The sequence below is a fragment of the Hippopotamus amphibius genome, chromosome 7, assembly GCF_030028045.1.
Source record: "Hippopotamus amphibius kiboko isolate mHipAmp2 chromosome 7, mHipAmp2.hap2, whole genome shotgun sequence".
Lineage (NCBI taxonomy): Eukaryota > Metazoa > Chordata > Mammalia > Artiodactyla > Hippopotamidae > Hippopotamus > Hippopotamus amphibius.
The window spans coordinates 70,568,257-70,584,808 of NC_080192.1; the positions used below are offsets into that span (position 1 = coordinate 70,568,257).

The 16,552-nt window shown below is 39.9% G+C and overlaps 1 protein-coding gene across 1 annotated transcript in view; it reads left to right on the top strand.

The window, feature by feature from the left end:
* Positions 1-16,552, top strand: part of RMND5A (required for meiotic nuclear division 5 homolog A) — a 57,746-nt gene that overhangs the window by 21,143 nt on the left and 20,051 nt on the right. The window contains exons 3-4 of the mRNA XM_057740954.1: positions 13,742-13,876; positions 15,565-15,665. Coding sequence (XP_057596937.1) covers positions 13,742-13,876; positions 15,565-15,665 — 236 coding nt within the window. The remainder of the gene's footprint in view (positions 1-13,741; positions 13,877-15,564; positions 15,666-16,552) is intronic.

The following is a 16,552-nucleotide window of genomic DNA, read 5'->3' on the forward strand; positions in this document are numbered from 1 at the left end:
TGGTTTTACTAGGTTATTCTTAAAGTTTCCTATTGTTACTATTTAAAAAACAAAAATGAAAACCAGAAAACCTCTTTTCACAGCCTTGTTTTTTACCCATTTGCTTACATGACTACTGCTCCTAGTGTCATGATGAGTAAGTTTCCAAGAAATTTTAACTTACTGTGAGGGAGGTTGTTTATAGAAGTAACTTTTCCTACTTCCTGAGTAATTCCCAGGCTGTGACGCTGACTCTGTCATGGGATGATTGGGACAGCACGCTGGCATCGGTCTCCCCTGCGTCATCCTGACTCTTGTTATCTTCCTGTGAGCATACTGGTCAGTTTTCTCCAGGGCTACTTTCTGTGTGAGTGGGTTGGTTGCTGGCTAGCAAGGCCAGTCACTTGTGTTGGGTGATTTTTCTTGTGACATCTCTTAAGTCTTTGACTTGGTGTTTTACTTTTAAGCAGTTTTCACTTTTAGCACTGGGCCAGTTTTGCCCTTGGAGTTCATAGTTCATAGTTCTAGTGGGGCCTAAGAGAAGTGGCCTAAGGTTACTGTGTGATACCTCTGCCTATTTCAGCCATTGAGGAGTTTGTGACTGCTTCTGGACATTTTTGTTCTCGCATTGTAAACTTCTGGGAGGGTAGGGAGAACTTTTGGGGAGAGCTTTTTGTACCAAAACCAATGTTATGAGTGGCTCCATCTGTATGCTTGAGAACAGTAGCTGTAACGTAGAAACTTGGGGAATGCAGAGAGTGGCTCTAACTCCTGGGTAAGTCTGTTAGAAATAATGCTACAGAAGCAGTAGTATTGAGAAGCTTGGCTCGAGGCAGCCTGAGTGAGAACTAGGTGCTTGTAAGGAGATACCGTGAACTGGTAGGTACGGTATGACAGGGCTGTGAGTGGCGGGGGCTCTGGGCACTGTTTGGGTGGCTGTGCCTTCAGAAGTGTTAGTGAACTTGCGGAGAGCTTGCACCACTCCCGTAGTGCTGAGGACTTCGACTCAGCAAAAGAGGCCAGAGAAGTGGTGTTGACAGCAGCAGCCCCAGTTTTGGGTCAGTGATGGCAGTTGCCAGCAAAGGCTGGGAAGGCAGTGAGTGTTCTCTGAAATAGCTCTGAGGTTGTGATGCCTGTTTGTTAATTCCAAGGGATTGAACACAGCTTTAGAAGTGGCTTCAGCATCAGATTTTGGGGGAGGACATGGCATTGGAAGTCTTTAGTTGGTACCTGAAGTGATTGTTGGTGTGTACTGGCTTAAAGACCTCCTGGAATGGTGGGGTGGGGAGCACTTTAGAGATAGTCTTAAGTCACTATGGGTGAGGAACCCTCCTTTTCTTTAGGGTGAGGTGACTACTGGTGGTGCTCAGGAAGCTTCAGATTTTGGTGGCTGACAGTGCCAAGGCATTCTAGTGATGATTCAGACCCCAAGAGGCATTGACCACCAGGCTGCCTGCAATTACGACAGTGTGGGGACAGCAGGACCAGGAGATGCCATGACAGTGAGAATCGCTGAAGCTTCCAAAGCAGCCAATCAGAGAAAGTGTCTGAGAAAAGATCCCAGATTCTGGGAATAGGTGGGGACGACCTCAGCAATCGTACCTCAAGTGTGTGGACTCCTGGCCACCAACAAGTGTGTGGACTCCTGGCCACCAAGATCTGGAACATCTGGGCAAATAATTCAAGAGCTTTGCATTCTGCCACTGGTAGGGTGACCATTTGTCCCCATTTCCTAGCTTATGTCTTGTCCTGTCATAATTACCATCAGAACCCTCTTTTCCTCTTGCCCCCCAGTAACTGGTGACTTGCTAAACCTGTCTTCCTCCTGGTCTAGCAAGTTTTTATAGGTATTCATAAGGGTTGTTATATTTTGGGTAATCTTTGAGACAAAGCATTTAAATGTATTTGGTGCTAGAAATAGAAGTGTCTTTTTGAGGTTGGATAACAAGGGAACGCATAGTGAGTAATCTGTATCCTGACTTTTCTAGTGGGGATGTGTTTGAGGTGAATGTTGCTGATTAAATATCTTAATTTGCTTGTTTCATTTCTCTTTTAGGACATTTTTCATGTACTTGGAAGTTATAAGGGCTTTTTGATGTAAATTCTTTTAGTAGTTTTATATGTTCCTGTGAAAGTAGTTTAGGTTCTAGGTGACCTAGATTCTAGATTCTTCTGATCTATCATGTGAAATAAGATCATTCAAGTTGATAGCGTGGTATTTATTGAATTCTAGTCCTGGGGCACAGCAGACAGCTCGAATCTGTTAGCCCAGTTCTCTAACATTTTCCAGTGCATTCTCTCCCCTTTTTTGGGACGAGGGGGGACATCTGCTTAACCTTAGCTGTAAAAGAAGCTGTTACCTCACTAGAACTACCTAGACCTTGTACAGGAGCTTCTCATGCACATGAGGAGCTCTGTGTTGGCTGCTGTTGTCTAAGGCTCCCCTGCCTTGTAAAGTCTTCCTGCTCTTCTAGTTTGTACCTGGCAAATTTGTGCAAGCTTCCGGGGCCGCCTGTTGTAAAGGCTGGGCAGATTCGTGTGGACTGGTGAACAAACAGGATGAAGCTGAAGCCATTGTGGGCAGCCTCTAAGCACCACAACAGACAGCCTTGAGTAACAAACTGGAATGTTGTCCGGCAGCCTGTGAGCACCGTGTTATGGACACGCTCCCACCCTGCCACGAGGAGGACACTAAAGAAGCTGATGACTCCTCTGTGAGCAGGCTGGTTGTTGAGTGAGGAACTTCAGTAAATTTTTGACTTGCTTAAATGATTTATTTTTTCCTTTAATGTTTCAATGCCGCTTTTAAAGTTCTTTAGTCGTCACTTCCCTGAAAATGAACACAGAAAAGAAGTTCATGACGTTAGCCAAGACATTTTCTGGCTTTTAATTATTGCTAGCGTAAAAAGTTATTGAAGATTTCTGCCTTAACGTGTAGACTATTTTCAGATGCCTGTAGTATAATCACAAATTATGATATATAATATCAAACATTGGGTTCTGTGTTAAAATTTAAAAAAAAACAAACACATAATGTGTTTTTAATTTTTATTGTATAATTTATTTCCTTCTCTATTTTAAGAAAATCTAGAATCCTTTCCTGTTTAGTATATTTTATTTGGTGTTTTACTTAGTCTTTTGACTTTTTTAAAGTTTAATTCCTAAGTAAGAAAAGTCAATAATAAAAACAATTATTGCTTTAGACGCGCGCATGTGTGTATAATAGTGCTAAGATTTTAGTGTCTAAAATTTGCGGTGGGACAGTTGAAAGTGAAACATATAGTTCTTTAGAAGATTGTGGTCTAGTTCATGTAAGAGTGCTTTTTGTACACGTAAAAGAACTGGAAAGATTCTGAGGCAACATAAAGTACGTTTGCATAGGATGGACTCTGCTTACTGTAAAAAGGAAAGGGAAGATCATTGTGCTCTTGATGAATCAAAGGTTTGTGGAGTTGATGTTTTAAATTTGATTTGGAAGAATGGGTAAGATTTAGAGCAGCAGAGCAGTGAGGTGTGGTCTTCTGTGGAGCCCGGAAAGGAGCTGAACCGCTGAGAAAATGTTTGACTCCTGTGAAGACTCTCAGGGGCTGACAGGAGTGAAGCGGCCGCCACTGTCAGGACTAGGGCAGGGTCAGGCTGGGGAAAGGCCGGTGATGGAAGGCCTCAGGATTTGTTCCAAGGAGATTAAGGTGGGGTGGGGTGGGGTGATAAAAGCATTTGAGGATTTGCCTGCCCTCCTAAACAGGATGAGATTAGACCAAGGAGGAGTCAAGAGTAGGAAAATAGAGCTCTCACTTACGGGGCGTTGACCATGTTCCAGATACTGAGCTGAGAGCTTTACATACATTTATAGTCCATGACGCAGGTACGTTATTCCCATTTCACATGTGAGGAAACGAAGGTTTGGAAATATTAAGTAACGTATCCCAGGTGTACAGCTCGGCAGTGGTTAATCGCGGGAAAGAGTCTCACTCAAGAGTATGTTCTTAAACACGTGCTGTGCTAGGAAATCAGTGAGGCCACTGCAGGGCTGGTAATGTTTTAAGGGGGAAAATAATGGTTAAAAAAAAAAAAAAATCCCTTTATTTACACCTCGCTGCCTAAGCTGATCTGCCACTAGATGGAGCATCTACATTGATGAGGCAACATGATGACTGTGTTAAAAAATGGAGTAAGGCTATAAAAAGTGAAATAGAGAATATTTTAAGATAGTTCTGGGTGAGCCATTTGGAACTGCCTTTTATGTAGGTGTGACTGGGGTATGAGAGGAGGAGAAGATACTGGCAGGAGAAAATTTGGGGAGTTTTGCCTTAAACAGTAGTTTAGTTAGAGTGGGTGAGGTCCAATAAGTACTAGCGGTAAAGTTCTTACTATGTGATGGATAAATCCTTGTGTAGTAGAGAGATGTTAATGCAGGAAGGAAGTAAAGGAAATTAAAAAGGCTAGAAAATTTACAATAAAGAAGAGCTAGGTTGAGTTCTAAAACATAGGCAGATAATGTGATTTATATTTTGGGTGGAATTTTTAGAATTACTGAAAAGGAATGGTGAGCAAAGTTACAAAAAGACAACAGTGATTAGAAGCTAGGAACAAAGTCCCTAAAAATAAAATGAAACACATCAAACTAACCGCTGCCCTCCCCTCAATTACTAGCAAGATATTTAATAAAAATATCACATTTTTGTGGTCAGGATGGAAGCTGTTCCTTTTTAAATTATGTGGTTTGAATAGGAGCAGCCATATTCCCTATACCCTGTCCACTTTGGCCACAGTGCATGGTGTGAGGGCGGACGGGCCGGACCCATCCAGGCTTGGCCACCTTTGTTTGCTCCAGGGTAGGTACCTCAGTGTCCTTTCCTAGGATCTTTCTCACTAGAGCCCTCATGGAAAGAAGGGCTGAAAATATGTGAGCCCTGCAGCGATTAGCAGCCCTTGAAAGAGTCTGGCCTCTCGTGGGAAGCAAAACCTACATGCCTCGAGAAGACCAGGCAAGAGATAGGGAGGGGAGGTCTTTTGAGACCCAGTTATCCTCCTGTCTACCCCTGGTTACCTGTGCTTTTCTTTAAAAAGAATTTGCTTGGGGAAAAGAGATTTCTGTTTGTGGGAACCAAGAGTCCTAACTTATACAAGCACCTAGTTGCTCTCTGGGTCTCTTCACTTGTACTGGGCTTCAGTTTCTGTGAAACAATGTTGGTTTTGCCCTTTTCAGTCTGAAGGTCATTCTCAGAAGAGGAGTTGAGTTCTGCTTTCTCTGCCATGTGTCCCATTATATTATTAGTTCTAGGCTCGTTGAGCAGAATGAAACTGCATTATTTAGTTGATAATGATGTGTTGAATTATAGTCTAATCCACAGAGGAAAGCTTAGACCTTTGCAGTCAAGTCTCAGATTAGGACACAGGATCAGAGAGACCCATTGGACCTGGAGGTGGTACAGACCCACTTTTGCCTGAGTCTAGAAGATGAAACAGCTTGGTTGGTCTAGCATCCAAGTTAGGTTGGGTTGAGAGGGGACCTGGACTGTATACCCACTAAGCTCTGCCAAGTAATCCAATCTGTAATTGTATTCAAGTGATTTTAAATTAATGAATTTATTATTAATGCCTCCGTTAAAGTGCTTTCGTATTTTTATTTATGTTTTCTAAAATGAAGCTCTTTTAAATGTAGAATCATAAGATTTGATGACAAGGCCTGGCCCTCAGATTCAGCATCTGTGTATTGAAGGCTTACCGTGCGATAGGTACTGATAGTAGATATTTTCATGTACTTGATTTAGTCTTTAGCTACACTTTATGAGGTAGAGATTGTGGTCGGCATATATAGATGCAAAAACTAAGTCTTTGGTTTAGTAACCTGCCTGAGATCCCAGAACTAGAAAGCAGATGGAAGAGCTGGGATGAAAGCCCAGGTTTTCAGACTTTGAAGAGCCTTTCTTAACTGGAGTTCCTTGAAAGAAGTAATTCCCAGTGCCCCGAGGGCACCCGCTTGTATGTATGGATTTCTCTCCCGTGCGTCTAGAGTGATAAGAGGTGTGTGTCTTCTTTGGGAGAATTAGTAAAATAATTAGATATTAGTAAAATAGTATAATATTATAATAGTATAATTAGAATTAGTAAAATAGTCGCTCAAATTTCTGTAGTCGGTTCAGATCAGGAGGCAGTTGGGGAAGCAGACTGACCAGAGCAGAAGGTATGTGAAATAACAAGTAAAATAATTGTGAGGCGTAGGAATACAAATGTGACAGGTGGTGAGATTGGGGGGCATTTTGAGGATCTTAAAAACCCAGCAGAGTGGTTTGGCCTATGTCTGGCCATGCCACACGACTCTGCTTTGTTTATAAAGTAAGGGCTTACCAGTGTGCCCCCTGCCCCTTCCTAGATCTGGCACAATCTGCCTGTCTCTTAACTTTGAAAACTAAAGTAGAGGTATGAATATCATGCAGAGGAGAGACTGGAACGTTTGAAAGGAGCAGCATCTATGAATGCTGATTATGAGACTACTAAATTTATTTTCCAACCCATAGTTTGCAAAGCACTGCTGTCTGGTATGTACCTAAATATGGATTATTTTATTACAGGGCATGTGCCTCATCATCACCTTTACTAAGCTTACTAGTAAACATTTAGCAATTTTCCTCTAAAGGGTTTATAACAATTTATAGTCCTTCTGAACATGTATAACAGTTTCTGTTTCCTTAGTTCTTACTTACACTGGGTATTATCAGGCTTTTAAAAAATTTAAATCGGATGGATGTGAAATAATATCCATTTGTGTTAATTTTCATTTCCTTCATCATCTTTGAGGTTGAGCATCTTTTCATATATTTGACCATTTGAATTTTCTCCTGCGTGAATTTCTTGCTTATTGTCCATTTTTGCAACTGGGTTATTTGTCTTTTTTACTGATTGGTAGGAATTTTTTTTAAAAAAACTTATTTTGGATACTAATCATTTTTGGGTTTTATGTGAAGTAGGTATCTTTTCCCAGCCTTCATGGAACCAGAATCCAGGTCTTTTTGTTCTCTGTTAAATATTTTTTGCAGTATACGTCTAACTGGTAAATAAGAGTTAACGGGGTGCTGAGAAGGGAAATTGATTCCTGGTGGGTGCAACAATAGCACATTGTTAGGTTCACATGCCAGTTTTTCTTCAAAAGTAGATGGAGAAGTTTAAAAAAAAAAAACTAACAGTGTTAAAGACTTGGCACTTAGGAATTAAAACAAATAGTGGGTTTTATCATGTGTGGTTATCACTGCCTGCTCAATGATTATAATTTCATAAAATGTATTTCGGAAATGGATTGGTTTTGCATGGTGAGCAATGAAAGCTAGTCCTGAAATCTAACCAATTTGTAAGCACGTTCATGATACGGCAGAGAGGTAGGATGGTTTGTTTAATTTCACAGTTTCATAATGATGGTCTGTTAAAATTACTTACTCCTCCTCTGCCTAGCTTCCAGATTTTAAAACTTTTAATCCATCAAAAATGTGAATGATACTAAAAGTACATGAGATGGTATACGAATTTATGTGTCCTGGATTTCTCTTTGTAAGCCACAATATCTTCTCTAGGTGGACACACCCTCGAATGTGTGCTTTTTTGCTTTTGATTCATTTTTGAATCCTGCCTTCACATTTAAGAACATTTTTCCACCCTTTTTTTTGTTGTTGTTTTCCGTTAAAAATATTCAAGGAAAAAGTATAGTAAAACAGAAGTGGTAATAGACAGATGTTTCTCTTCACTAGCCACTTCTTTGCTGGTTTGCAGTGCTGTTGATTTCCTGGGCAGCCATGCAAATGAGTTTGGTCACCTAGCAACAGGGGCTGGAACTGATCCTTGCTCTGATGCAACAGTGAGAACGTGCAGTTACAGCAAAAGGAGTTCTGTTATTGTATTGTGTTTCCTCAACCTCTTTTTATAATTTTAGCTTTAATTTTTATTACATGTGAGCAGAAAATAAGCTTTGAAAAAAATTCACTTATCAATCTCAGTGGTTTAAACTGGAAAATCAGAATGGTAGAAGGGAGCTCAGAAATTTTCATCTAATGCATTGCTTAGTTGTAATTTCCAAGACTAGCAAATAAGTTCTACAACTTGAATGTAGTTGAGATATCCTGAGTGTAAGGGTATTCAGTTTTTCTTACCATCTGTGTACTAGTGACCATGGTACACATTATAGAAATAAAGTTACATGTGAGTCAGAAGGAGAAAAACAAATACCGTATGTTAACACATATATGCGGACTATAGAAAAATGGTACAAATCAACCGGTTTGCAAGGTGGAAATTGAGACACAGGTGTAGAGAACAAATGTATGGACACCAAATGGGGAAAGCGGGGAAGGTTGGGGGGGAATGAATTGGGAGATTGGAATACCAAATTGTACGCTCTAAATATATGCAGTTTATTGTATGTTAACTGTATCTCAATAAAAGTTCTAAAAAAAAAAAAAGATATAAAGTTACATGAAGAGCATCATTGTAAAACCATTTAAATTTGTTTAAATGTTAGATTCTTTCATTTTAAAGTTTTAAAGTCATCTGGTTTTCTAGATGAACTTACTTTTGGTATATATATTAAGGAAAGATTTGAAGAAACTGTTTGATCTGAGCAGTTACTGTCTGGTGGTAGCTATTAAAATCCTGACTAAATATATACTACTGAAAAAAATTGTCTATTTTAATAAGATCTGTGCTTTAAGGTCACCATTGTGTGTTCGAAAGTTTTTCTTTCTTTTCTGCAGAATAATGGACATGTGATAAATTTGTTGGGGGTTGATGTGGTTGGGGAATAATCATTAAATGAATAAGTAGAAATCTGAAGGTTGTATTTGGATTGAATGAGGTTGATAGATCAGTGAGGAATCTTAGTCTCAATGGTTCCTGCTTATAGGGTGCATTCAGATATTTGTACAGTTATAGGCAGATTCTTGAGTTTGTAATAAATTCTGTCACCTTCAGATACCCATTCCTTTATTCACCTGTATGGCCATTTGTCTGGGGGAATAAAATACGGAGAGTGTCTGTACATCAGTCACCCTTCTAGGCCTTTACCTTAGTCCAGAAGAGGAACAAGATAGCACCATCTTCACTTCTAGTGTTCTAGTTGTCGTAGACAGCATAAACATATAATAATTTGCTTAAAAGTATTGATGAACTGTTATAAAATCCTCTCTCAAGAGGTGGAATCTGATAAGCAGATAGGAAATTAGAGAATTCTGACTTTTCTTCAGTGCTGGATAGTCTGTTCAGTATGGGCATCGAGGCTGTTGCTTTAGCATCTAGATACTTTGTGTTATTTCCATTCTTTAGATTTAAGTACCAGGCCAAGAAAGAGGTCTATAAAAAGAAAATGAATAAAAATGAAAACTCAGAGTAATTTTGCTTTTTTGTTTTTGTCTGAGTAATTCCAAATGTTAATGTGCATATTTAGTTTTAAGCTACTGACTTGACATCTAAGAATAGATAGCCCTGTAAAGAAAAATGGGCTTACTTTTCAAGAGGAGAGCTCTCCTGCATTGTAGTGATTGTAAATGGTAGGTGGTTTGCAGTTCTATTGCAGGTTACTTACTACCTGTTCCTGTATGTGCTGTAAAAAAAAAATCCCATGTTGTGTGGACTGTATTTGAGCAGTGATTGACTAAGATTGTAATTTCAGTAAATCTAAATGATCTTGTCTAATTAAATTAATGTGCTTTAAAAAAAAAGAAAGCTCCAATAAAGAGCTAAAAAAGAAAGAGAGAGAGAGAGAAAGAGAGAAATGCAAGTGGTTTGCCAGGGGGTAATGCCTGTGAAAGAGAAGGGGGTGGAAGTAAAAATGGGCAGGGAAAGCTTTCAGAGGTAGATTTGTTTTTCCTTCACTCTTGATGTTCTGAGTTGCCTCCTACTGTTATAAATTCCTTTCTGTCAGAACTTAAGCACTTCTTTCAGGGCAGGTCTTCTGGTAACAAATTTAGCTTTCCTTCATCTGAGAATGTCTTTATTTCACCTTTATTTCTGAAGGATATTTTCACTCGGTACAAAATTCAGGGGTAACAGTTCTTTTCTTTTAGTACTTGAAAAATGTGTCACTTTTTTCTGGTCTCCATGGTTTCTGTTGAGGAATCTGTAGTCATTTGAATCATAGTTCCCCTATAAGTAATGCTCACTTTTCTTGATAACTGCTTTCACGATTTTTTCTTTGTGTTTAGTTTTTAACAGTTTGATTGCGAGGTGTCTACGTGTGGATTTCTTTGAATTTATCCTTTTTGGAGTCTGCTGAGCTTCTTGAATCTGTAGATTTATGTCTTTTGCCAAGTTTGGGAAATATTAAAAACATTTTTTTCTACACTACACTCTTCTCTCGTTCTAGCACTCCATTGACATGACTGTTAGATCATTTGTTACTGTCCCACAGGTCCTGAGGCTCTGTTCACTTTTTTTCAATCTTTATTTGGTTTTTCAGATTAGATAATTTCTATTGATCTTCACTGACTTTTGTGCTGTTACCGCTATTCTGCTTTTTTTTTTTTTAAAGAGTTTTGGAAAAGTTTTATTATAACTACTGATAGAATTATAATGGCATGGCTCTCTTCAAATCATTACAAAAAAATGGAAAAATGATACAAAAGGAGTAAACCTAAAACAAAGGAACAAGTAATATTGGGTATAACTGTTTTATCAGTGAAGATCCCTTTTTAAAGTTACAACTTTTAGATTAGATTTACAGGAAGGAAAATAATATTTGTTGGTTGCTAAATTAAATAGTATAGAAATTAAGGTGCTGAGAGTATCTAACTCATCCATGGTTACCCTCACCTCTTATTCTGCTTTTGAGTCCATCCAACAAGTTTTAAATTTTGATGACTGTATCTTGTTTCTTTGCTAAGACTTTGTCTTTTGTTTCAGAGTGTTTGCCCTTCATTCTTGAAGCAATTTTATAATTGTTCTAATGTCTTTGATGATACCAACATCTGTGTCATCTTGACATTGTTGTCTGTTGAACATCTTTTCTCATGTGAATTCAGATTTTCCTGGGTCTTCGTATGACACGTAATTTTGGATGGTATTTTGGACATTTTTAATATTATGTTTTGAGGCTCTGGATCTTATTTAAATTCTGTGGAGAATATTGATGTTTTTGATTGAGTGGGCACTTGACCTGGTTGGGTTCAGGTTACTCAGTCTTCTCTGAGTTGTATAATAGTTTCAATGTCAGCCTCATTTCCAAAGCCATTACAGAACTGTGCAAATACGTCCTGTTTGTGTGCCAACCAGTGGCCATTCTGGGAGCTGGAAACTAGGTCTGTCCCCTAGTTCAGTTTTCAGAGTCTGTGGTATGCTGCTGAGGGTCAGACCCGTGCCTGTATAACTTGAGGGTGAGCCCAGGAGTTCATGAACAGCTTTGGGGGAAGGGGTCACTTTCCTGAGTTCCCTCCTCTCTGTGATCTCCCTTCTACTTGATGATTCTTTGGGACTGCCTTTTTAGTCATCCAAGCCAGAAAGCTGGGGCTTTACTTACCCTGCTCTCCTGTGTATTTACCATGACTCTGTCTGTATTTGGGGCTACAAGGTGGAAGGGCAGAGAGAGAAGATGCAAGAGGGGTTTTTGCCCCTCCCTCTTGGGACCATAGCTTCTCTGAATGGAGAGAAGGGATCCCTTTCTAAAGGGACCTCAGAGGTTTCGGTTGCCTGCTATGGTAGACAGAGTTCTAAAGATTTCCCAAGATCCTTGTCCCTGATGATTCAGTCAAACATAATCTAGGTACTGCTGTGAAGGGTCTTACAACAGAAACTCATTTAAGTACAGACTGCCTTGAGCTACAGGTACAAGAAAATGCAGGGAAAAAAGCATGTGATTTCCCCTCCTCTCTGTGTGGTAGGGGAACACAGTCCTGTTCCCCGTGCCAGAACTGGAGGGCTTCTCCTTGGGCGCTCTGTCTACATTCTGGGTGCCCAGTTCTGGGTTTTGGCTGCATTGCATCCAGGCTAAGAGATTGGAGGGAGAAAAGTAGTCAACTCACCACCAGTTCTTTGCCTTTTTCCCCAATCCACTTACTACTATTCACTTTTTTTTTTTTTCAATTTTTTTTTAAAGCTCTTTATTGGAATATAATTGCTTTACACTCTTGTATCAGCTTTTGATACTATTCACTTTTTAATTTCTTCAAGTAGCTATTCCACTCAGTCCTGATTTTGTAACTGCATTCAGTGGGAGAGACTGAATGCAGGGTGGGTTTGTAAGTATTCTTTCTTTTTTTTAAGCAAATGGAGCCATAATTTGGTAGTTTTGTAGAAGTTGCTTCTTTTCACTTAAGGCATTATGGACACTATTCCCCTGTTAGTAGGCACAGAGCAATGAACCTCACTTTTTAATTACGAACACTAGGACTAGCACAGTAGCAAGCAGCGTTTCATTGAACCAATAAGGAAGTATGTTAATTTGTGAGGGCTGCTGTAACAGAGTGTGACAGATGGGGTGCCTCACACAGACATTGATTTTCCCACAGTTCTGGAGACTAGAAGTTCCGGATCAAGGTGCGCTAGGGTTGGTTTCTTCTGAGGCCTTTCTCCCTGACTTGTAGGTAGCCATCTCCTTCCTGTGTCATCACGTGGTGTCTTCATCTGCTTGGGCTGCCATAATGAAATTCCGTAGACTGGGTGGTTTAAACAACAGAAATTATTTTTTCATCATTCTAGAGACTGGGAAGTCCAAGATCAAGGTGCCAGCCAATTCATTGCCTGTTGAGGGCAGACAGCCTCCTTCCTGGCTTGCAGATGACCACCTTCTCACTGTGCTGTCATGTGGTGGAGAGAGAGTGAGCCCTGGTGTTTGTTCCTTGTCTTACAAGAGCACCAGCCCTACTGATTAGGGCCTTACCCTTATGACCTCATTTAACCTTTATCAGCTTCTCCCAGGCTGTATCTCCAAATACAGCCACACTGGTTGCTAGGGCTTCAGTGTAGCAATTTGGGAGGGACACAGACATCCAGTCTGTAACAGGAGGTCTTCTCTCTGTACCTGCCTGTGTCCTCATTTCCTTTTTTTGTAAGGATACCAGTCCTGTTGGACTAGGGCTCTCCCTAATGACCTCATTTTAACTTTATAAGGTACTGGGAGTTAGGACTTCTACACAGGAACTGTGAAAGGAAATGGGCTGCAGTTCAGCCCATAAAAGTATTTCCCTACTTCAGGTAAGGTTGCTGAGGTGCATAGACCTTGAGTAATTTGGCCAAGATCACAGCGCTAGTAAGATAGAACCAGGGTTCAGACCCAGGTAGATTGGGCCCAGAGCCAGTTCTCTGGACTATCTGGCCGTTCTCCCCACCCCCACCTTGGCCCTGCAGTTGTTGGGATGTACCTTGGATGATTGAATAGTCCTGTGTTGGACATAATGGGTTTTCTCCCTGCCCACCCCCCATCCCTTGGACAATGCTGTGTTAAACATGCTTCTACAGGTATCACTGCACACTTCTGAAAATATTGCTTTGTGTAATGTCTAGAAATCAATTTATTCACAGAAATCATTATTAAATTTATGTATTTTCCCAAAATACTCTCAAAAAATGTGCTTGTTTACCCTCCCAGCAATAATGAATGAGAAGTTTTAGAAGAGAGCAGTGGAAAAACTGCTTCCTGTCACAGGCTACAGATGAATTGGAATTGGGTACTGATTGGAGGTGTCTCAGAGCGACACAGAGGCCATTGTTTCTGTTAAGTAGGTGGGGTGGAAACACATCAAGTGCTGTATCCTGGTCAATTCATGATTCGCTTTCTTGTTTTCAGAATTTTGATTCTGACATTAGCAGTGTGGGAATAGACGGCTGCTGGCAGGCAGACAGCCAGAGGCTTCTCAATGAGGTGATGGTGGAGCACTTCTTTCGACAGGGGATGCTGGATGTCGCCGAGGAGCTCTGCCAGGTAACCGGGTCCACCTACGGGAGGATGAAATGGAAACAAGGGGAGTCCTTAAAGATTTTAAGTCTTTTAGCCAGGGGTAGATTGTTACACTTGAGTCCTCAGGGCTGACCTCAGTTTACTAGGAAGTCTTTTTTTTTTTTTTTTTTTAAGTTGGTGAAAATTCTAATCCTAGAACTTGTTATTCAAATTATTTCCTTATTCCTGCCCCAGAATGTTGGTCCCAGGTCATCGATCAAGGGTCAGAAGTGATGCTACTTTTTCAAACATCTCCTCTTTGGGTTTTTTTTGGTTTTGGTTGCTTTGGAGAAAGCCAGTGCATTTTATTTAATTTTTTTAATTAATTGTTTTTATTGGAGTATAGTTGATTTACATTGTTGTGTTAGTTTCTGCTGTACAGCAAAGTGAATCAGCTATATGTATACATATATCCCCTATCTTCTAGACTCCATTCCCATATAGGTCATTACAGACCACCGAATGGAGTTCCCTGTGCTATGCAGTAGATTCTTATTAGTTATAGTTTATATACAGTAGTGTGTATAAAACATCTCTTTTGATAGGGAAGGTTAGTATAGCAAAATAGTAAAGGACAAAGAGGTTTGTATTTGCCCTTCTGATCCAGCTTAAAGAACTTTGTTTATCAGATAAATTTCAAGCTAAAATTTACTTCAAGCGAGCAGTATTTGTCTTTTATTCCTATTAGACATGACCTTAGGGGTCTCAGTACCATGTAGTCATGATATTAGAAGCTGCCCTGTATTGAGTATTCACCACCACCCAGGCCCTGCCTTTATTCTTCACTGCGACCCTGTGAGGAAGAAGTGATTGCTCCCGTTCTACAGATGAAGAGTCTGAGGTCTGGAGAGTAACCTGCCCAAGGCTATGGAGGTTCTTAGTGGAGGAACTTGGATTCAGTTCCAATCCACGTGTCTTCATACTCTGTTCTGTGGCCTACACTATGTGCTGTTTATTTTCCATTTAGAAAAATGAAGGACCGTGAGGATTAAGTAATTTAAAGCTAGTCTGTAAGCCAGACCTCTAATCTAAGACTTTTCTATCTTAAACAATTCAGATAAGCAGTAACTCAAGTCTTTCTCTGTACATAATGAGATTTTGTGTGTGTGTCCATACACATTTCCTAAAATAAGTTGTGTCATTTAGGATTAAGTTCGCTTGCAAGTAACAGAGACCCCAAATAACAATGGCTTAAACAAAAGTGAAGTTTATTTCCCTTACACAGAAATAGGATGTAGCAACCCATCCATGGCATAGATGGTAGCCATGCGCCATGAAGCTCTTAGGAACCTCGGCTCCTTGTAGCTCTGCTGTTTCTAAGGTGTCGCCTGTCCTCATGGTCCAGGATAGGCAGAACCCCTGGCCAGGTGTTTTTGTAGTCCAGGAAGGGGCAAAGAGTATAAGCTTATGTTTCATTGGCCAGAACTTACATTTTGCAAAACCATGCCCAGCTTTATTCCATATGGGTAGGTGCCCAGCTAAAATTTGGGGTTTTATTATAGAGAAGCAGGAAGAATGATACAGAGGCGCAGTCATTAGTCTCTGCCAGAGAAATACATGTTAGAAAGAGATTACCTTTAGTGACTTGCCTCACATTTTGTAATGTAGAATATGCTTTTACCATATCTCTTTCCTCTGATTACTGCTAACAGAAGTTCTTTATATTTTTTCAGGAATCTGGTCTTTCTGTAGACCCAAGCCAGAAAGAACCATTTGTGGAGTTAAATCGAATATTAGAAGCGTTAAAAGTCCGAGTTCTGAGACCTGCTCTGGAGTGAGTTACTAAGTTTTTCTTTTGAAAACTTTTGAGAGAACTCTGTAAGAAAACGGAATTAGAAAGCACATTAGAGATTGTAAGATACTTGTGTGTATGTATGTATGTATCTCACCTGGGGTAGACTTCAGAGAAATCAAGAGAGAATTATTTTCTTTCTTTTAGCTAAGTGAGTTTGGGGGGTAAGCAGTATGAGAAAATGGTTAGCGCTTATTTCACTTATCAGTTAGTTGGTCTGAATTCCCATGAGAGAAGAGGGTTTCCTCTAGCCAGGCCACACCACCACTGTAGACTAGCTTTATAACTGCAGGACTGTTGTTCAGGTGGTCTGAGTTTGATATTTGAACTTCCATGTTGTGCTGGGTTTGGTGCTAGCATCCTAAGAAAAGAAGAAAAGTACAGAGCCAAAAAACAAAAACAAAAAACACCAGTGTAATTGGTTATTGGAACTAAGTGGTATACGTGAAGAGAACAAATATTGTTAGGGAGTTTTACTCTCATTACCATTATAAAATAATCCACTGTGAACTTGTCATTGATGTGAATTGTATGAAAATACTAGGTTAGTTCTAATAAATATTGTAGAACAGAATCCGCAGAGTTTTTTCATAAAGGGCCTAATAGTAAATATTTTAGGCTTTGCAAGCCACATAAGGTCTCCGTTGCATATTTTTTTTAATTTTATTTTACAACCCTTTAAAAATGTAAAAAATCCATCTTGGCCATCTGGCATTCACAACAGGCAGCAAGTCCTGTTTGGCCGGTGGCCATAGTTTGCTGACCCCCGTCCTAGAATTTTTTAATGTGAGGATTATCAGGTTATTTGTTTTAAAAAGAAAGAGAGGAAGAAGGGGAAGGAGGAAGGAAGGGAAATTGTAAAATAAAAG